Source organism: Dendrobates tinctorius, unplaced genomic scaffold, assembly GCF_039654945.1.
Source record: "Dendrobates tinctorius isolate UK_male_01 unplaced genomic scaffold, ASM3965494v1 ptg000007l, whole genome shotgun sequence".
Classification (NCBI taxonomy): domain Eukaryota; kingdom Metazoa; phylum Chordata; class Amphibia; order Anura; family Dendrobatidae; genus Dendrobates; species Dendrobates tinctorius.
In genome coordinates, this window is record NW_027361675.1 from 26,792,824 (window position 1) to 26,816,094 (window position 23,271).

Genomic DNA, 23,271 nt, shown 5'->3' on the forward strand with positions numbered 1-23,271 from the left:
TGACCAATTTTATGATGAATCCATCCTAATGGACAAAGAAAGACTATACACTGTAGCAGTGAGAAATGGAAAATGGTCTTATGAGCGCAGGAAAGAGACTCAGACAAGAGATGGGTTTAAACCACCACGCGTATCGATGGAGGATCCGTCTTCATCAGGTGGAAGTTTCCACCTGATGAAGACGGATCCTCCGTCGAAACGCGTGGTGGTTTAAACCCATCTCTTGTCTGAGTCTCTTTCCTGCGCTCATAAGACCGTTTTCCTTTTTCTCATTGCTCCTATCCTCCATTGGAGGTTTTCGGCAGGAGCTGCGGTGGAGACCTGACATCCTTGTCTGCCCCTGGGTTGCTTCCTAAGCGCTCCTTTATGACCGCTTATCACTGACTCTTATACACTGTAGCAGGACATGTATGAGTCATACATTTTGTATAATTTTTGGCATCAAAAGTACCTGAAAACTTGACAAAACCTTAAATCATTGGTGTGAATGGAACCTTACATTAAACCAAGGAGTAAAACAGTGGGAAGTATTTCACATTTATGTCTGACCTTGGACTCTCTCTTTTCCTTTTTTTCAGGCATTTGCTGTTTTGATTTGCTTTTCTCTTTACGATCTACTTTACTCTCACTCTGTTTCTTGTTGCTCTTTTCAGGTGTATAAGTTGATGAAGATGTCGGCTTTACGGTAGGTTTCTTCTTTTTCTTATGGTTCTGGGGTTGGTCATAGCTGAGATAGGATTCAAAAGACATTGTTGGCTGCTCAAATTCATCTTCATCAGGTTCTGGAGGTGGCAGAGAGATCTTAATAGATTTCTTTTCTTGTGTTCCTGAGTCATTTGAATGAGTTTTGCTTTTGACTTTTTCTGATTTGTCCTTGATTACCTGATTTTTTTCAGATACCTTTCCCTTCTCAACAGGATCCAAGCCTATTTTATGTTTTTCAGACTTTGATTTCTCCGGATGTTTCATTATTTTAGCATTTAATGCATCATCAGTTTGATTCTTTGATACACTCTGCCTGTTCTTTTCCTTTTTATGAGTGCGATCTTTGCTCTCTGGAGATGGAAACTTCTCCCGACTACTTCCAGCATGGGATGGAACATCCCTTTGTGGTTCTTTTGAAGCTAATTTCTCCTTTTTTTCTGGGTGATGAGTCTTCACCTCTGGTCTGTATTTTTCTTTGTAAGATCTGTGCTCTAGATTTTCCTTGTGGAAGGTTTTGTCTCTGGACATACTTGGAGGACTGTAGGTGAGTTCAGGGGAATATCCCCTACCATCGTCAAAATCTTCATGGTCTGAATACTGTTGCCATGGGTCTTCCTTTCCTGATCCACTGAGAGAGATATAACTTTCATCATTTTCCTCCTCATACTCCTCATCTTCTTCTACAGGTGATGGAGAGCGTGGCCTCTTTCGTGAGCTGCTTTTATTGTTTTCTCGTTCTTCAGGTTCTGCAGTTCTACATAAGGGTTTTTAGATTAAAGAGAATATTAAATAAACAGATTTGTACTTGTAGAGTCTTTTTATGATATTAACACCTTAATGACACCTTATTAACCCCCCCCCAAAAAAAAGAAAAGAAAATGGTAACAAGACATTGTAAAAAGCTTTGAAAACATACTCTATAATAGTATCAATGAAAACTTCAGCTCAGTGTGCAAAAAACAAGTCCTTATACAACTCCGTCGACGGAAAAATGAAAAAGTTACAGGTCTCAGAAAAATGGTGAAATTAACCAATTTCTTTTATCTATACAAGGTTGGATTTTTTTAAAACACTAAAATATGAAAAAAACCTTATAAGTTTGGTATTGCCTTAATAATACCAATCTGGAGAATCATTTTGCCAGGTCATTTTTACCACACTCGGACGCCGTAAAAACGGGACCCAAAAATTAATAGAGGAATTGCGTCTTTCACCATTTCACCGAACTTGCATTTTTTTCCCGTTATTCAGTATACTATATAGTAAAGTGGATGGTGGCATTCAAAATCTTAACTCGTCTGACAAAAACAAGCCCTCATAAGGTTAGAGTTAAGTAAGAAAATCATTGCAAAAGAACTTTTACCTTGGAATCTCCTGTGGTACAAGTTTTTTCCACTGGGCTACCAAGTTCCTGGCAAGATCTCCCACTAGTTCATGCTTTCGTAGTCCATTGACAGTCTTTCCGACCCTAGTGTCCTATATAAGGCACCATAGAATTTCCAGTTAAGTTACCACATATACACATTACATTTCTACAAATACACAAAAAATATTCTTTGTAATATTCAGGGATTAAAGGGGCTGCATAGTGTAATTTAAAAAAAAAAAAAATCATAAAATCGTGGTAACCTGCACCCATAGTGATCAGCAGCAACCAGCACTAACAGAGGCCTGATGTGAACAGTGTACAGATCTGGAACAGCACAGCTCCACACACTGTTAGTGGCCACTGCCGGGTACTGCCGCATAGTTTTAGTAAACAGGGAAGATAAACTGCAGTACTTGGCAGCAGTTACTACACAATGTATGCAGCTACAATGTCTTGATTCATATATTGCTCAGATGTGGCTACTGATAGAGCAGATATCAGCTGACTGGTGGCAGTGCCAGGTGTCGACCCACCACCAATCCTATCATAATGACTATCCTATGAATAAACCATAAATACGTTAGTGCTGGACAAACCCGTTATTAAACATTGAGGTTGAATGAGTGCTGTTTTCATCCATCATGCAACAAATATGGAGGAGCAAATGTTAAAGGAGTCTAAAGCCCCCCATTCACTTTAGACAGTTGTCATAAAATATTAGCTTGCGAGCCCGACTCCTCCATCCACAGGCGCATTCCGTCTGCCGAGCGTTCTCTACGAGAGAGCTGCTGCAGGATGCCAAATCCTTATCCCCCATAATATCAGGGGCCCCATATATTAGACTACAAGTCCGCTGATATTGCCGGGTTGGCCAATATTAGTCTTATGTGTATGGGGACCTTATTTAGACTACCTTTTATTAGGTGTAATGTGATAGGAAATCTTATACTAACCACCAAGATGTCAACAGTAATGGGCAAATCAGCCAATCTCTTCAATGTCTTCAAAAGCTGTAAAAAAAAAAAAAATAAAAAAAAAAAAATGGCTATAGGTTTTATTAAGTAATATCTTAATATGAACACTTTAAAAAATTGATACACTAGTTATATACATATACACATATATGGAAGCATATCTAATAGCAGGCATCCTACACACGGGGAAAGAAGGGGGTTTCCTATACTGCGTCCTGTGTCTGGGTGCAGGATTCCTTACCAGAAAGATAGGGGTATTCCCATCTCCAAGATCCAATCACAAAATGTATACACTCCCTGACAGAAGTTATGTCGCTTATCCATGTTATGTAAATAAAAGCTTATAACCTGACGTTAAATTCATCCATTGGTTGTTTAAATTAATCTTTTGAAAGCTGAAACCCTCCGAAATGTCCTGCAGTGCGCAAGCGTCGGGACAAGTCTGGCGCCTGGGCAATGCAGTATTCTGCTCTGCCCCCAACAGGGCCGAGCAGTACGCCTGCGCCAGAGCCACTACAGGAAGGGAAGAGGAGGACGGCATCATATGAAGATGGGAGGTGCCGGACCGGACCGCGACACCCATCAGACCATTATTTCCCTCTAGGCCCAGTTCAGACAGCTGTTTAGTAGACACTAGTGATGAGAGAGTATACTCGTTGCTCGGGTGTCCTCTGAGTATTTTGGCGTGCTCGGAGATTTAGTTTTCGTCGCCTCAGCTGCATGATTTGTGACTGCTGGACAGCCTGAATACATGTGAGGAATGCCTGTTTGTTAGGGAATCTCCACATGTATTCAGGCCAGCCAGCAGCCGCAAATCATGCAGCTGAGGTAACGAAAACTAAATCTCCGGGCACGCCAAAATACTCGGAGGACACGCGAGCATGCTCGGGGAAAACCCGAGCAATGAGTATACTCGCTCATCACTAGTAGACACATTTTAGAATTTGTTTTACTGCTTGCAAACTTTGTCCAACTGGGGGTTTTATGACCTGATTGTATGGTAACATAGGGATCCTAGGTGCTATAAGTTCCGGTCGGTATATGCGCCATCATGCCAGGACTTGCACACGCATTACGGCTGTCTGGATGAGACCCAAGGGTATGTTCCCATGGTTAGTAAACGCTGTGGGTTGGACGCTGTGTGTAGCATCCAAATGTTACAGCATAGTGGATTTCAAGAAATCCCATGACCACTATGCGTCCAGTGACGCCCGTGGCTCACCCGCGGAGACGGACATGTGGCGCGTCTTTCCAGACAGCAGCATGTCTATTTATCTTGTGGAGACGCGAGTCTTCAAGATAACTTTCACCTGTACAACGTATTGGATGCGGTGCTTCCGCACGGTTCAATGAACACATGTGGAATCACCTGCGTTCAAAAGCCGACAGCACTTTGGACGCAGCAGACATGTGCTGCATCAAAAGAGCTGCTGATTACTGACCATGGGAACGTAGCCTAAGGCCCCTTTTGCACTGCTGTATTTTAGAAAGCATTTGTAAGCCAAAACCGGGATTGGAACCTACAAAGATTTAGGCTTATTGGTGGAGCAGAGTCATATCCCTCATGATGCTGCACATTGTATCAGGCTGCCCAGATGATCAGCGGAGTATTTTAAAGTAACACTGGGCCAGTACTGATGAGAATATAGGGACTGGGTACCTGGATCACATACCTTTGCTACTATGCTAAGAGCCAGTGGGTTTAGGAACTCAGCTCTATATAAAGTATGTATTTGTGTGTTATACAGTTGTATCTGTAGCCCCATCTACCCCTAAGACGTGACTGCAGGAGCCCTAATAAAGACCCAGAGGTCTGACATATCTGTACTGCTTATTAGGTATGTGCACACAACTTTTTCAAGAAAATTCTGCCTGGAACCCGCCTTGTAAATCACTAAAACATGGATTTTTGTGATAACTCACCCTAAAATCCTTTTCTCCGAGACGCTCATTGGGGGACACAGGTACTGTGGGTGTATGCTACTGCCGCCTGGAGGCTGACACTAAGTGAAAAAAAGAGGTTAGCTCCTTCTCCGCTGTATACACCGTCGCCCCGATTGCGGGCAGAAACCAGTTTGGTACAAAAGCAGTAGGAGATCATACAAAAATCAGACAACATCAACCTTAATGCAGGTAACAACATGTCTAGAAAATAACCACCCTAATCTCATACAGAGAGCGTATTAATTAAATAAACAGAAGCCAACTTGGCTAACAGGGTGGGTGCTGTGTCCCCCAATGAGCGTCTCGGAGAAAAGGATTTTACGGTGAGTTATCACAAAAATCCATGTTTCTCCTTCGCCTCATTGGAGGACACAGGTACTGTGGGACGTCCTAAAGCAGTCCCTGGGTGGGAAGTTGACTCACCGATCCAATCTACATGCACCTCCTGTTTAAAGCTGCTCCACCGCTGCTTGGAGAATCCTTCTACCCAGGCTCGCATCCGTTGAAGCCTGAATAAAGATATTGTAATGTTTAGTAAACGTGTGCAGGCTGGACCAGGTTGCTGCCTTGCAAACCTGTTCTGTCGAAGCCTAGTGCCGAGGCGCCCACTGCCCGAGTAGAGTGCTCTCTGATCCCTGCCGGAATCGGCACGCCTCTGATGCGGTAGGACTCCTGAATAGCCAAACAAATCGATCTGGCTATGGTCGATTTTGAGGCAGCGAGTCCCTTCCTGCGACCTTCAGGGAGCACGAACAGCACGTCTGACAGACGAAAGGGTGCCGTCCGCGACACGTACCTCCTGAGTGCTCTCACCAGGTCTAACGTATGCAGGGCCTCTTCCACACGGTGTACCGGTGCTGGACAAAAAGAGGGCAAGACAAGATCCTCATTAATGTGAAACGAGGAAACGACTTTTGGCAAAAAAGGAGGAGCTGGTCTAAGAACCACCTCGTCTTTGTGAAAGGTCAGAAACGGGGCTCGGCAAGATAACGCTGCCAGTTCAGAGATCTGCCTGATTGATGTTATAGCTACCAGGAACACCACCTTCCAGGAAAGGTATGACAAAGAGACATCCTGTAGCGGCCCAAATGGAGCTTCCTGCATAACACTTAGGACCAGGTTAAGTTCCCAGGCGTCCATAGGTGCCTTATAGGGAGGTACCAAGTGGGAGACCCCCTGGATGAAAGTCTTTACCTGCAAGTTGGTAGCAATCCTGCGCTGAAAAAGGACGGATAAAGCTGATATCTGTCTCCTGAGAGAACTGGGGGCCAAGCCTGAGTCTAGGCCAGACTGGAGAAAAAAGTCAAGATATTAGGGATGGAGAATCTCAGTGGAGAACAACCGTTGCCTCGACACCATGCAAAGAAAACCTTCCAGGTGTGGTGGTAAATTCGTGCCGAGGCAGGCTTCCGGGCGCTAACCATCGTAGCAACCACTTTGCGCCCAAACCCCGCCTGCGTCAGAATCCAAGATTCAACGGCCAATCCGTCAAACACAGGGCCCCTGAGTTCGGGTGGCAGATCGGTCCCTAAGAAAGTACATCTGGGCGCTCTGGCAGTCGCCATGGCACGTTAACGAGCAGCTGCACTAGATCTGCGTACCACGCCCACTGAGGCCAGTCTGGGGCCAGCAGAATCACTGGCACCCCTTCTGCCTTGATCTTCTAGATGACCCTCGGAAGTAGTGGCAGCGGGGGAAATAGGTATGGGAGGTGAAACTGATTCCATGGCAGAACCAGCGCATCCACGGCGATTGACTGCGGGTCCCGGGACCGAGTGACAAATACGGATACTTTGGCGTTCACCCTCGAGGCCATCAGATCCACATCCGGTGTTCCCCACCGTTGGCAAATCTGCTGAAAGACCTCTGGATGTAGTGACCATTCCCCGGATGCAAGCCCCTGCCGGCTGAGGAAGTCTGCTGCCCAGTTCTCTATCCCCGTGATGTGGACTGCCAATATCACCGAGCGGTTTCTCTCGGCCCAGCGAAGCAGGTGCCCTACCTCGCGCTTGGTTGCCCTGCTGCGGGTGCCCCCTTGGTGATTTATAAAAGCCACAGCCGTGGCGTTGTCCGACTGAATCCGGACGGGGCGGCCTGCTAGAAGGTGATGAAACCTTTGCAGAGTCAGCCGGATCGCCCGTATCACCAACAAGTTGATCGGGAGACGCGCCTCCTGTGGTGACCACTGTCCCTGGGTCATGTGGTGGCGAAAAACCGCTCCCCAGTCGAGGAGGCTGGTGTCGGTTGTGACCACCAGCAACTGATCTGGGGGAAAGGGTTTCCCCTGAAGAAGGGAGGAACTGATTGTCCACCACTCCAGTACCTGTCTGACCTGAGAGGACAACAGGCACTGATGATCGAGCGTGACCTGGTTCTTGACCCAGGATGACAAGAGGGCGTGCTGCAGGGGGCGAAGATGGAACTGGGCGAACTGGATCGCTTCCATCTCCACCACCATTTTTCCTAGAATCCTCATGCAGAAACGGATGGTGTGAGGGACTGGTTGGCGCAGTAACCGCACTCCCTGCAGGAGGGCTAGGGCCTTGTCTCGAGGGAGAATTACCAACCCTCGGAAAGCGTCGAAGGTCATCCCTAAAAAGGAAATTCTCTGAGCTGGAACAAGGGATGACTTCTTTACATTGACCAACCACCCTAAGCGGGCAAGAGTATCTAGCGTGATGCTGACACTTTCCTCGCATACCCGCCTTCAAGGGCCCTTGACCAAGAGGTCATCTAAGTAGGGGAATACGACTATTCCACGAGAGTGCAGGATGGCCATGGGGACTGCCATGACCTTTGTGAACACTCTGGGGGTAGTGGCTAGCCCGAAGGGCAGCGCTGCAAACTGAAAATGTAGACCGTTGATGGCGAAGCGTAGAAACCTTTGATGCGGAGGGAAAATGGGGATATGTAGATAGGCGTCCTGAATATCGATAGAGGCCAAGTACTCTCCTTGCCCCATTGCCGATATGACTGAACGGAGAGACTCCATCCGGAAATGTCTGATCCTGATAAATTTGTTCAGGAGCTTTAGATCCAATACGGGCTTGACAGTCCCGTCCTTTTTAGGGACTGCAAACAGATTGGAATAGAAGCCCTGAGTCTTCTCGTTTTCCAGTACCGGAATGATGACTCCGTTGTGGCTGAGCGAATCGATGGCTCCTAGTAGAGCCTTTGCCCGGGTATCCACTTTGGGAAGACGGGAAAGGAAAAATCGTCTTGGGGGGTACCTGACAAATTCTATCTTGTACCCTGTGGACACCAGCTCTCTCTCCCATGTGTCGTATGCGACATTGAGCCAGGCATGGTGAAACCGGAGTAGGCGGCCGCCTACCTTGCTGGTGCGGCTTGACAAATGCCCCGAGTCATTTGGCTGAAGATCTTTAGGACCTGGATCCCCTCGACGTGGACTGGTTAGTACGCATCCTCCCCAATGGGTTGGCTCTATATGAGATCTGTCGGTCCCTATTCTGGTTGGGGCGCCCTGACGCGGTGGAATTAACCGCCGTAGTCCACCCGGGGTTGCGAAAGGCCCGAAAACGCGCCTGAAACTGGTGACGAAACGGCGGTTTGACCTTTTGTTGAGGAAGAAAACCGCTCTTACCTCCTGTGGAGTCGGAGATGAGCTGATCTAACTTCCCTCCGAACAGGCGGCCACACAGGTATGGTAGCACTGTCAAGCATTTTTGAGGCTGAATCGGCCCGCCATGTCCTTAACCATAGCGCTCTCCTAATGGAGATTGCATTTGCAGCCGCAAGTGCCACGCAGTTGGCCGTATCTAAAGATGCATTGATTTGTGATTTCTGATACTTCAGCTGGTAGGTCTATGTCTTGCAAGGCTCTATTCAATGATGCTGACCAAGAAATCATGGCCTTGGCTACCCACGTTGCTGCGAACAAGGGAGAGAGTGCTGATCCCGATGCCTCAAACACTGAGCGAGCCAAGTTCTCTATGAGACGATCAGTGGGATCCTTAATAGAAGAAACATTAGGTACGGATAGTAGAGTTTTTGTAGCCAAGTGCGACACAGGTGGATCCACCGTTGGGGATGCCGTCTACTTTTTACGGAGATCCGGGGCAAAAGGATATTTCACCTCGAGTGCCTTCTGGCCCGAGAAATGCCTGTCCGGTCGTTCTCTGTATCATTGCACTATGTCCTCAAATTCAGGGTGAGTGCAAAATACTCTATGGGGACGCTTGACTCGCTTAAATCACACCTTATGGCCCAGAGCCAGAGTGGAATCATCCTCAATCCCCAGAGTCTGGTTGACGGCTTCTATGAGACTGTCAACCGTTTCCTGACCACCCGGCGTATCTAGGTCAAGAGGTTCGTCCGTGTCTTGCTCGCTATCGACTGCTGGTGACGGGGAGCGAGAAGCAGAGCTCACGGATGCCGAGGCACCGGATGGACCGGGAGACGCCGTGTGGGTTCGTTTCCCCCGGATCTGCCTGGATTGAGAGCGGCCTCTGCAGGCCGGAGGCTCCTGTGAGGTAGAGGACCCCTCTAAGACAGGCGAGCCACTGTCCCTGCCCCTATCTGGGGCCCGAAGGGACTCGATTGCTCCCGTAAGTGACGCCATAGATTGCGACAGTGATAACGCCCATTCCGGGGGACTTGGTACACTGGGCTCAGTTGCAGGGGAGGGCTCCTGAGCCCGTTCGGACTCGCAGGCTTCACATACTCGCTTGGTCTGCGCCAGTGAAAAAGCGGACTTACAGAAGATGCATGCAGCGTATAAAAACATATGCATCTTAGGTTTTCCTGACATGCTGTACCTGTCAGGCATCCACGCTGAAAAAAAACTGCCGGGGGAGGGCGCTCTTCGCTTCTCTTAGCGTGGCCTCTCTGTGGGGCTAGGGGGCAGCACTTACCCTAGTCCTGTGTCCCCTGTGTCCTCAGCGTGCGAGGCGTTGCTTCAATCTGCGCGCCTCCACTGTGGTCAGGCCCCCGGAAAAAAAAAAAAAAATGATCCTGGGGGCGGTACTTCCGTGTACGGCCTAGGGGCCTAAATTTCTTCGGCGTCCGCCCAGGCCACGGGGGGCGGAGCCGCCGTGACGCCGGGGACTTCCGGCCTCGTCCCGGCTGAAGGCTCGGCCTTGATTTTTACCATCCACCCGGGGGGGGCCGTTGGAATCGCCAGACCCCAGAACCAAGAATGGGACCGGATCCGCCGATGCCAGACGCCTGTCTCTGCTGCTGCCCAGGAGAGATTAAGGGCTCCAGCCCTGTGCCGCTGCAGGAGCCCTCCCCGGCCATCCTCCTCCGTCTAGCTCAGGGGACGGGGGCCATATGAAAAAAGGACAGTGCAGGCACCCTACCTCCATCTAACCCCTTGCCAGGGTGAGCAGAGGGACTGTCCGCCGCCTTGCCCCACCGCAGTCTTAGCATTTGTGGGGCAGTAAGGGCCGCACGGACTACGCTTGTGTCTCTGTGCAGCCTAGGGTTTCAATACCCTAGGGTGGACAGGGCTAAGTCCGGCATCATGCCCCACGGTGCGGGAGAGGATACGTGGAGGGACACTCGCACTTGCTCGCCCGTTGTTGGTTTGGGGAGATCGGACCCCTTCAATAGGGTCCGTCGCCCGTATCTCACCTCTGTGGTCTGGCAATATCCCACGTTGCGGGAGAGGATACGTGGAGGGACACTCGCACGTGCTCGCTCGTTGTTAGTTTGGGGAGATCGGACCCTTTCAATAGGATCCGTCGCCCCTATCTCATCTTCATGTAAAAAAGGAACATCCGGAAAAAAATCCCCGTTGCGGGTAGAGGATTAGTGAAGGGACACTCGCACATGCTCGTCCATTGTTGGTTTGGGGAGATCAGACCCTTTCAATAGGGTCCGTCGCACCTGTCTAATCTTCATGGGGAAAGGAAAAAAAAAAAGATCAGTCTTGAGACAGACGTGTGCCTCCAACAGACACTAAGCAAAAAACTGGTTTCCGCCCGCAATCGGGACGAGGGTGTATACGGCGGAGGAGGAGCTAACCTCTTTTTTTTCACTTAGTGTCAGCCTCCAGGCGGCAGTAGCATACACCCACAGTACCTGTGTCCCCAAATGAGGCGAAGGAGAAAAAAAAAAAAATAATGAACATATGCACTTCAATATCAAAAAGACTTCCTGTGCACATGTCCCATTTTTTTTTTTAACAATCTTTAACGGCTTCAGGCTTCTAAACCTGTGATGCGGCTAAAAGAAGATATCCAGCCATTCTTCAGGTGGCTTCATTCTTGAAGATGCCACGATCTTATTTATAAAAGTTTATTATTATTATTATTAAAGGCCACCACGGCGACTTGATAGATAAACGCTCTAAATCAATTGTATCAAGCCATCGGGGTTGCTGGTCTTCCTCTTCGCATTTACCTTCAAATCAACCACAAAACAAGGAGATACCAAAGATGCTTCAGGAAACTCACATCGACATTTTTCTGAAGGGTCTTCTGCTTTAGAAACTATGCAGATATTCAAGGGTCTAAAAGACATTGTATGCACATACCCTAAGGTTGTGTTCCCACGTTACTTTTTTTTTAAGCGTTTCAGCCGTGTTTTTGCCGCTGTGGAAACACTTACAAAACGCATCCTATGCAATCCTATGGGATCCCGTAGTTGCTGTGCCAATGCTGCGGATTTTTCCACTGCGGAATCGCATAGCGGTAAAATCCGCAGCATGTTCATTAATTCTGCAGAATAGGATTGCATTGAAACGCTCACTTTATGCATGTGGCTATACCCACCATGCGTAAAGTGAGCGTTTCATGTGCGGATGGTACCCAGAGTCTGGAGGAGAGGAGACTCTTCCATGCCCTGGGTACCATATCCCTGTAAAAAATAGAATTAAAATAAAAAAATAGGGATATACTTACCCTCTCTCAGCCCCCGGAGTCCTCAGCGGCGCTGCCGGCAAGTTCTTTTCCCAGGCATGCTTTGCGACCGTGACGTCACAAAGGTCATTCTCGAAAAGCACGCCTGGGAACGGAACTTGCCGGCAGCGCCGTTGAGGACCGGGATCGCCGCTGAGGAGATGGGGGGACGCCAGGAGGTTAGTATATCCATATTTTTTTTTTAATTATTTTTAACATTTTATCTTTTACTATTGATACTGCATAGGTAGCATCAATAGTAAAAAGTTGGTCACACTTGTCAAGCACTGTGCTTGACAAGTGTGACCAACCTGTCAATCACTTTTCCAAGCGATGCTTAAAATCGCTTGGAAAGCGCTAGCATTCTGCAAGCTAAGGCTATGTGCACACGCTGCGGATTCACCTGCGGGTTTTTCCGCGCGGATCCGCAGGTAAAACCGCAGGTAAAGTGACCCGCGGTTTTCCTGCGGATTAGCCTGCGGTTTCACACCTCTACTACGTTAAAGGTGTGAAACCGCTGCGGAATCCGCACAAACAATTGACATGCTGCGGTTTGTAAACCGCAGCAAAACCACGCGGAAAAAACGCAGCGTGAGCACAGTGGATTTGAATTGCCATAGGCTAACATGGTACTGTACCATGTCTGCAGAACTGCTGCGTTTCCACAGGGCCAAAAACGCTGCGGAAATGCAGCAAAAACCGCAACGAGTGCACATAGCCTAAAAACTCTTGCAAAGCGCTTGTGTTTTACCAGTGGCAGGGAGTTCTGGACATGCTGCGGACAATTCTGCAGCGTGGGCACATAGCCTAAGGCTGTGTGCCCACGTTGCAGATTTGGTGCGGTTTTGTCACATCTTTTCTGCCCAGATTTGTGACAAAACCTGAATCAAAACCTGATGGCAGCAAAGTGAATGAGAAACTTGAAGTGTCATGCACACGCTGAGTATTTTTGACCTGCAGATTTCGTGCAAAATATAATCTGCAGCAGTATGTCAATTTTCTGTGTGTTTGTCACTTAACTCAAATCACTCACAAACGTAGGGCAAAACGCACCAAAAAAAAGTCAAAATACACAGTAACCTCCAGCGATCTCAGGCAGGAAGGCAAGTATAAAAATTATTCCTTTATTTCTTTTGTTTAAAGAACATATTACAGGCAGTGGATGGTAAAAAACAGACGCGTTTCAACTCAAAAGAGTCTTTATCATGATTAAATCCATGATTAAGACTCTTGAGTTGGATCCGTCAGGCCAGGGCGGCTCCGTGCGACGGTGTTGATCCTGCTGTCCAAGGAAATCAAGGGGTGAGCTGAAAAAACCGCTGAAAGAAGAAAACGCAAAAGTTTTCCAATTCAGTCAGGAAAAAGAACAATGTGTGTGCATGAGGTTTCTGAAATCTCAGAGCTTTTGCTGGTACTGTAAAACAGCTTAAAATGTGCATTAAAAAAAGCAGCAAAAACGCAACATGTGAACATAGCCTAAAGGCCCCGTTACACATAACGATGTCCCAGCGATTCCACCAACGATCCGACATGGATGGGATCTCTGGGACATCGTTAGACAGCCCCTCCACTGATCAGGACCAGCGAGCAAGCTGGTTTCCAATGTAAACATCGGGTATCTAAGAGCCGCGCAGCTCTTGGATACCCGATGTGTACATTGGAAACCAGTGTGCACGCTGGTATCTAAGGTAAACAGAGGGTTTCTAAGAGCCGTGCGGCCCCTAGATACCTGATGTTTACATTGGCAACCAGCGTTGCTGATCGCTGGTCTCTCGCTGCCACACATGCAGCGAAGCGTGCTGGCCAGCGGGAGACCAGCAATCAAAAAACGGCCCAGGACGATAGTGCACGATCAGTGATACCCGATGGGGGGCCGGTCGCTGATCCCCGTCACACACAGCGATCTCGATGGCGAGATCGCTGTGGCGTCACTAAATCAGCGATCTCGCTAGCGAGATCGCTGTGTGTGACGGGGCCTTAAGGGTTCGCTCACAGTAGTGTGCAACACGGCCAAGTGCTATGCAATGTTTTATCGGATGGCACTCGGACCCATGTTATACTATGGGGCAGTGCAGATCTGTGATTATTTCCAACAGAACAGATCGGTCTGTGGAAAAAAAAATCACTAATACCCAGTGAATTCTATTAGCAATCAAGTAACTGCAGGCTCAAGTCCCCTAGGGAGAATGTGTGTTACAAAAATAGACAATTAAAAAATAAAATCACCCACTTTTCTCATTCTGTAAGGAAAAAAAAAAAAAAAATCAAGAAAAAGTCCAAACTTTGAAAAAGGTCACATTATTTACCGCATCTTGCATTGTGAACGCCACAGCAAGAAATAAAAGTGCCAGGGTTGCAGTTTTCCTTCCATTTTGCCAGTTATATGTACACCATGGTACCAATAAAAACTGTGCCGCATCGCAAAAAACAATTCCTTTCATAGCTCAATTGATTAGAAAATATAAAATGTTACAGCTCCTAGAATTTATTTTATACCCCTTTGTGATCATATAATTTACTTCCTATTGGCATCGGGAGAGTTAATGATGAGGCTTGGGAACCGAGATTACTCCGTACTCAGTAATATTTCATGGCAGCAGTGACCAGAGCAGCAACAGTTGCTGCTGTTTAACTACTGAGATGCCAGAAAGGTCTACAAGGCACTCATGGCTGCTGTGCGTGGACCCTTAGGCTGGATGCCCACAATCCAGAAGTAGCAGCACTTTAGATGCCGCACATGTCCGCTGCGTCCAAAGTGCAGCTATCTATTGAATGCAGGTAAATAGGCATGTGTTCACTGAACGGTGTGGATTTACCGCATTTCAATACTTTTCTATTGTTGTCACTTCTCTTGTAGAGACACGCTGCATATCAGCGTCCATGGGCATCTATGGACGCATAGTGGGCATGGGATTTCTAGACATCCCATCCACTATGCTGTAACATCTGGACGCTGCGGGTTGGACACTGCATAAATACACATAACATGAACCCCAGCTTGTGGGTGAGCATTATCTCAATGTAAGTGTATACACTACATTACTGTGCTTTGCAGTATATATAAGCGCTGAAATGATTACAGGGTCAAGTCCCTTAAAGGGACACAAAAAAATATATATATATTTTTCCATTGATAGCCATATGAAGGCTTGTTCTTCTTGCTGGATACATTGTAGTTTTGAATGACACCAGTAATTTTACTGTACAATGTACTGGAAAAAGCCGAGCATAATGCAGATCTGCGCACATGCGCCACTCATTCCGTCAGCGTCACTGCGTCTGAGGTCAGGTGTGCGCTTCCCGGCTTCAGAGACACGAACGTCGCATGTGCCAAAGTTTAGAAGATGGCTTCCAGTCATGCGCAGTACACCACTGAAGCTGGGAAGCGCACACCTGACCTCAGACGCAGTGACGCAGACGGAACGAGCAGCGCCCATTAACTAGACTTGTATGAGCTGGCGATGATGCTGCTGATGGAAATTATGTTATCACGCCCACATGAATGTGATAACATGGAAAGAGGGCTATCTAATCTGGGGAACCAACACACTAGTCAAAGCCCTCATTGGCGCAGGAAATGCGGAGGTTATAAATATGTCATACAGGGTCGGTTAGGGAGGGAATGCTGCTGGGTTGGAGGGCATCAGGGACCTCACAGGTTCACTAAAAAAAAATTAAGAACCTTGTTTAAAATAAATTAAAAAAAAAAATGCTTAAAAATTTTCTTAAACCCATAACATTTTTATTATACTCTTGATGGAGATGTGGGGGGGACTTGTTTTCATTGTTTAATATTATATTTACTTAGGGAAAAGTGGGAACCGGGAAAATGGCAATACCACTGTTTTGATTTTCATTCTGGTGTTTAGCATATGATTTGTTCTATATTTGATAGGTCAGACTTTTTCAAACAATAGCAAATCTGTTTATTTTTCGTTATTACTTTACTTTTTAATGGGGAAAAAGAAAGGTGATTTACAGTATATATACGCGCACACACACACTATATATATATATATATATATATATATATATATATATATATATATATATATATATATATACAGTGCCTACAAGTAGTATTCAACCCCCTGCAGATTTAGCAGGTTTGATAAGATGCAAATAAGTTAGAGCCTTCAAACTTCACACAAGAGCAGGATTTATTAACAGATGCATAAATCTTACAAACCAAAAAGTTATGTTGCTCAGTTAAATTTTAATAAATCTTAAACATACAAGTGTGGGTCAATTATTATTCAACCCCTAAGTTTAATATTTTGTGGAATAACCCTTGTTTGCAATTACAGCTAATAATCGTCTTTTATAAGACCTGATCAGGCCGGCACAGGTCTCTGGAGTTATCTTGGCCCACTCCTCCATGCAGATCTTCTCCAAGTTATCTAGGTTCTTTGGGTGTCTCATGTGGACTTTAATCTTGAGCTCCTTCCACAAGTTTTCAATTGGGTTAAGGTCAGGAGACTGACTAGGCCACTCCAACACCTTGATTTTTTGCCTCTTGAACCAGGCCTTGGTTTTCTTGGCTGTGTGCTTTGGGTCGTTGTCTTGTTGAAAGATGAAATGACGACCCATCTTAAGATCCTTGATGGAGGAGCGGAGGTTCTTGGCCAAAATCTCCAGGTAGACCGTGCTATCCATCTTCCCATGGATGCGGACCAGATGGCCAGGCCCCTTGGCTGAGAAACAGCCCCACAGCATGATGCTGCCACCATCATGCTTGACTGTAGGGATGGTATTCTTGGGGTCGTATGCAGTGCCATCCATCCAAACGTCACGTGTGTGGTTGGCACCAAAGATCTCGATCTTGGTCTCATCAGACCAGAGAACCTTGAACCAGTCTGTCTCAGAGTCCTCCAAGTGATCATGAGCAAACTGTAGACGAGCCTTGACATGACGCTTTGAAAGTAAAGGTACCTTACGGGCTCGTCTGGAACGGAGACCATTGCGGTGGAGTACGTTACTTATGGTATTGACTGAAACCAATGTCCCCACAGCCATAAGATCTTCCCGGAGCTCCTTCCTTGTTGTCCTTGGGTTAGCCTTGACTCTTCGGACAAGCCTGGCCTCGGCATGGGAGGAAACTTTCAAAGGCTGTCCAGGCCGTGGAAGGCTAACAGTAGTTCCATAAGCCTTCCACTTCCGGATGATGCTCCCAACAGTGGAGACAGGTAGGCCCAACTCCTTGGAAAGGGTTTTGTACCCCTTGCCAGCCTTGTGACCCTCCACGATCTTGTCTCTGATGGCCTTGGAATGCTCCTTTGTCTTTCCCATGTTGACCATGTATGAGTGCTGTTCACAAGTTTGGGGAGGGTCTTAAATAGTCAGAAAAGGCTGGAAAAAGAGATAATTAATCCAAACATGTGAAGCTCATTGTTCTTTGTGCCTGAAATACTTCTTAATACTTTAGGGGAACCAAACAGAATTCTGGTGGTTTGAGGGGTTGAATAATAAATGACCCTCTGAATAAACTTTTCACAATTTAAAAAAAAATTAAACAAAGAAATAACATTCTTTTTTGCTGCAGTGCATTTCACACTTCCAGGCTGATCTACAGTCCAAATGTCACAATGCCAAGTTAATTCCGAATGTGTAAACCTGCTAAATCTGCAGGGGGTTGAATACTACTTGTAGGCACTGTATATATATATATATATATATATATATATATATATATATATACACATACCTATCATACATACATATACACACACTAAAAAAAAAAAAAATAAGGGGAGTTACTAAAATAGCACATCCTATGTTATAGTGTTCCCTTTATTTTTTTAAGATAGATATATATATATATATATATATATATCTATATATATATATATATATATATATATATATATATCTCTAATATATAAAGCTCAAAGTGTGTACAGTATGTATGTATGTATGTATGTCCGGGATAGGCATCCGCACCGTCGCAGCTACAGCCACAAAATTTGGCACAGTCACACGTCTGGACCCCGAGAGCGTCCTAAGCTATGTTGTGAGGCGAAATTTTAACCCCGCACGTTCCAATTCACCAAACAATTTTGCCCCTATCTACATACTGGGGAAAAAGTGTGTGCGCGTCAAGCCCCGCCCCTCATTATGATGTCACAATGCCCCTATTTGCATACTGGCATACTGGGGAAGCAGTGTGTGCGTGTCAAGCCCCGCCCCTCATTATGATGTCACAATGGTTGCCATGGCGACGCTGATGTCATCAAAGGTTGCAAGCCCCGCCGCCGCTCATTATGATGTCATAATGGTTGACTATGGGATGGAGGATGTGTGATGGGTATATGGGCACCGGACTATGGGATGGAGGATATGTATGACGGGTATATGGGCACGGGACTATGGGATGGCAGATATGTATATGGGCACGGGACTATGGGATGGAGGATGTGTGATGGGTATATGGGCACTGGACTATGGGATGGAGGATATGTATGACGGGTATATGGGCATGGGACTATGGGATGGCGGATATGTATATGGGCACGGGATTATGGGATGGAGGATATGTATGATGGGTATATGGGCATGTGACTGAGATGGCGGATATGTATGATGGGCATATGGGCACGGGACTATGGGATGGAGGATATGTATGATGGGTATATGGGCATGGGACTATGAGATGAAGGATGTGTGGTGGGTATATGGGCACTCGACTATGGGATGGCGAATATGTATGATGGGTATATGGGCATGGGACTATGAGATGAGAATATGTATGATGGGTATATGGGCATGGGACTATGGGATGGAGAATATGTATGATGGGTATATGGGCACGGGACTATGGGATGGAGAATATGTATGATGGGTATATGGGCACGGGACTATGGGATGGAGGATATGTATGATGGGTACATGGGCACGGGCCTATGGGATCGTGGATATGTATGATGGGTATATGGGCACGGGCCTATGGGATCGTGGATATGTATGATGGGTATATGGGCACGGGACTATGGGATGGAGGATAATTATAATTTTCTATAACTAACCACAGTTAGTTACTATGCCCGGGCAGTGCCGGTTTATTCAGCTAGTATATTATATATATACACACACACACATACACACAGTGCTTTGCGAAAGTATTCGGCCCCCTGGAACTTTTCAACCTTTTCCCACATATCATGCTTCAAACATAAAGATACCAAATGTAAATTTTTGGTGAAGAATCAACAAGTGGGACACAATTGTGAAGTTGAACAAAATTTATTGGTTATTTTAAGATTTTGTGGAAAGTCAAAAACTGAAAAGTGGGGCGTGCAATATTATTTGGCCCCTTTAACGTAATACTTTGTTGCGCCACCTTTTGCTGCGATTACAGCTGCAAGTCGCTTGGGGTATGTCTCTATCAGTTTTGTACAGCGAGAGACTGAAATTCTTGCCCATTCTTCCTTGGTAAACAGCTCGAGCTCAGTGAGGTTTGATGGAGATCGTTTGTGAACAGCAGATTTCAGCTCTTTCCACAGATTCTCGATTGGATTCAGGTCTGGACTTTGACTTGGCCATTCTAACACCTGGATACGTTTATTTGTGAACCATTCCATTGTAGATTTTGCTTTATGCTTGGGATCATTGTCTTGTTGGAAGACAAATCTCAGTCCCAGTCTAAGGTCTTTTGCAGACTCCAACAGGTTTTCTTCAAGAATGGTCCTGTATTTGGCTCCAACCATCTTCCCATCAGTTTTAACCATCTTCCCTGTCCCTGCTGAAGAAAAGCAGCCCCAATCCATGATGCTGCTGCCACCACCATGTTTAACAGTGGGGATGGTGTGTTCAGGGTGATGAGCTGTGTTGCCTTTATGCCAAACATATTGTTTGGCATTGTTGCCAAAAAGTTCGATTTTGGTTTCATCTGACCAGAGCACCTTCTTCCTCATGTTTGGTGTCTCCCCCAGGTGGCTTGTTTTTTCAAACTTTAAATGACACTTTTTATGGATATCTTTGAGAAATGGCTTTCTTCTTGTCACTCTTCCATAAAGGCCAGATTTGTGCAGTGTACGACTCATTGTTTTCCTATGGACAGACTGTCCCACCTCAGCTGTAGATCTCTTCAGTTCATCCAGAGTGATCATGGGCCTCTTGGCTGCATCTCTGATCAGTCTTCTCCTTGTTGGAGATGAAAGTTTAGAGGGACAGCAGGTCTTGGTAGATTTGCAGTGGTATGATGCTCCTTCCATTTCAATATGATCACTTGAACAGTGCTCCTTGGGATGTTTAAAGTTTTAGAAATCATTTTGCATCCAACTCTGGCATTAAACATCTCCACAACAGTATCACGGACCTGCCTGTTGTGTTCCTTGGTCTTCATGATGCTCTCTGTGCATCAAACAGAACCTTGAGACTATCACAGAGCAGGTGCATTTATACGGAGACTTGAGTACACACAGGTGGATTATATTTATCATCATTAGTCATTTAGGACAACATTGGATCATTCAGAGATCCACAATGATCTTCTGGAGTGAGTTTGCTGCACTGAAAGTAAGGCTGTGTGCACACGCTGCGGATTTTGCTGCGGTTCTGCAGTGGTTTTGGCCGCTGCGGACCCGCAGCAGTTTTTGCTGCGGTGTACAGTACCATGATTCCCTATGGGAATCAAAAACCGCAGTGCAGACGGTGCGGAATTTTCCGCGCGGATTATCTGCGGTTTTCAATCCGCAGAAAGAATTGACATGTCAATTCTTTCTGCGGATTCCCATGCGGTTTGCCATCTCCTCCATTGAGATGAAAAACCGCAGGGCAAAACCGCAGAGCAATCCGCAGGTAAAACCGCAGGTCTTTTGACCTGCGGTTTCACCTGCGGATTTTACAAAATCCGCACCTAATCCGCAGCGTGTGCACACAGCCTAAGGGTATGTGCACACGCTGCGGTTTTGCTGCGGTTTTGGCCCTGCAGAACTGCAGCAGTTCCGCAGACATGGTACTTTACCATGTTAGCCTATGGGTTTTCAAAATCGCAGTGCTCACGCTGCGGTTTTTTACCTGCGGAAAGGCTGCGGTTTTTTTTCCGCAGCATGTCAATTGTTTCTGCGGATTCTGCTGCGGTTTGCCACCTATTCCATTGTCCAGGTGTCAAACCGCAGGGCAAAACCGCAGGCCAAACCACAGCAAAACCGCAGGTCACTTTACCTGCGGTTTTACCTGCGGTTCCGCGGGAAAAAACCCGCAGGTGAATCTGCAGTGTGTGCACATACCCTAAAGGGGCCGAATAATATTGCACGCCCCACTTTTCAGTTTTTGAATTTCCACAAAAATTTAAAGTAACCAATAAATTTCGTTCAGCTTCACAATTGTGTCCCATTTGTTGATTCTTCACCAAAATTTACATCTGATAGCTTTATGTTTGAAGCATGATATGTGGGAAAAGGTTGAAAAGTTCCAGGGGGCCGAATACTTTTGCAAGGCAATATATATATATATATATATATATATATATATATATACACACATACACACACACTTGAAACCAGAAGATTACATAGACTATATAAAAAGACACATCTGCATGTTTTTCTCAATATCTGACATGAAATCAGAATAAACCTTTCCCGTTAATATTTGCCAAACGCCAGAACAATGAGAGAGAGAAGGTTTTAAGACATTCTACTTTCAACTGTACGCACACACACCGTATAGGTTTAAAAACACTTTTTTACTCTAGTTTTTAGTCCCTCTTAGTGGACTTGAGCTGCTCATATTTTACACTGTAATACTACAGTATTGCGGTATATAGCATAGATTGCGGTTCTTTTGTAAGACTCAGTCTGTGGCAGGACTTTTCAAAAACATTAATTTAGCAGCTCCATGTAGCAGCCATTAAGTGCCGTTCTCAATGATTGACCGTAACGTCTGATTGGACGGAGCTCTGGCAGCTGCTGCTGTTAGATACAGATGCAGATACATAACACAGCCGGCAAATGCCAGGAATTCATTGGCTCCAGCTCCTGAGCTCGCTCCATACACCTTGCAGTGACCTATGGTGAAAATGTACGTCATAGGTGGTTACGGTGTTAAAGAAAAACCGGCTACAGTATATTTGGTATTGTTGTGGCCGTAAAAGTCCAACCGATCAAAATATAATATCTAAACCACTCATGAAATGCTAAGAAAAAAAAAAAAAAGCGAAAGAATCAACATTTTTCAGTGCTGCACTTTTCCTAAAATATGCAAAAAAAATTTAAATCAAAACATCAAATTTAACCAAAGATGGTAATATGAGGAGCACGAAAAAAAAACAACTACTACTCACAAAGCTCCACTGATGTAAAATAAAAAAAAAAAAAAAGTTACAGGTCTCAAAAAACCGTGACACCAACTTTTCACACAATTTGTTTTGAATTTTTTTTGACCGCTAGAATATAAGAAAGCTCGTTTTACGCTTGGTATTGGCATACGTGTATTAACTTGAGGAATCCTACCGCCATGTCATTTTTACTGAACAATGAAAGCAGTGAACGTAAAACTCGCCAAAAAAAAAACAAAAAAACAAATGGCGGAAATTGCGTTTGCATTATTTCGCCTCATTTTTAATTATCATACTGTTTTGTTTTTAGTAAATCTTAATGTAAAATGAATGGTTTCATTGAAAGCTATAAGGTCTAAATAAACCAAAGGCTAAAAAAGATGCGCCTTTTGGAAAAGGGGAAAAAAATCCTAATTCACAAAAAAAAACAGTCTGGGATGAGTACCCCATAGTGGTCGGTTATGATCCCATGTCCTCCTCCAGCTTTAGGCCAGGTTCAGCCCCCCAGATTTCATGGCCTGTATAGAGATCGCAGTGAGCGGACTGACCACGCTTCCACCCCAATATAAGCCTATGGTCGGGGCCGCTGCGTGCCCTCCGGTCAGTATACGGGCCATACGTCCGGTTGCACCCGGCCTAAGGTTGCATTACACTTCTGACCAGTGGTCTCAGAGCTCAGAAAAGATAAGTTATAGACTTTCCATCAGATAGTCAGCGCAGGCTCGCTAACAGATTCGCAGTTACCTCATTCTGCAGCCAGCACAACACAGCGGCTGGAAAAGGTGAACAGTGCCACTTTTTTTCATGAAAAACAATTGCAAAAATGATTTCTAGTCCCAATTCCATGTATCATAGAAATAAATGTATCTGAGAGGTCTGGAGACGGAAATCTGAGCAGCTCCTCACCATTTCTGGCCCTCTGAGGTGGCCCACGTCCAGACACCACCAAGTGGGGGCTCTGGTGCTATGCTTACATGGGCTGGTGATGCCTCGCGTCCCTCTGCTTGCAGTGGGAGCAGAAGCCGCAGCTAGACGGCAGTGTGCACTGCAGCCAGGACAGGAGCTGGTCAGGGCAGCCATGGCGGAGCCCCTGCAGCAGGCATATGGCGGTGGTCGCATACGTGCCACACCAGGGAGCGG

At 46.0% G+C, this 23,271-nt stretch overlaps 1 protein-coding gene across 2 annotated transcripts in view; it reads right to left on the bottom strand.

Moving 5' to 3' along the window:
- Window positions 1-23,271, bottom strand: part of ELOA (elongin A) — a 65,514-nt gene that overhangs the window by 42,007 nt on the left and 236 nt on the right. The window contains exons 1-4 of one of the 2 annotated variants that reach the window (XM_073572931.1): window positions 23,038-23,251; window positions 3,028-3,084; window positions 2,069-2,181; window positions 550-1,459 (exon numbers count right to left, since the gene is read on the bottom strand). In XM_073572931.1, the coding sequence (XP_073429032.1) occupies window positions 550-1,459; window positions 2,069-2,181; window positions 3,028-3,084; window positions 23,038-23,250 (1,293 nt within the window). In that variant the 5' untranslated portion in view covers window position 23,251. Of the gene's footprint in view, window positions 1-549; window positions 1,460-2,068; window positions 2,182-3,027; window positions 3,085-23,037; window positions 23,252-23,271 lie in introns of those variants that run through there. The other variant, XM_073572932.1, reaches the window with a different exon arrangement.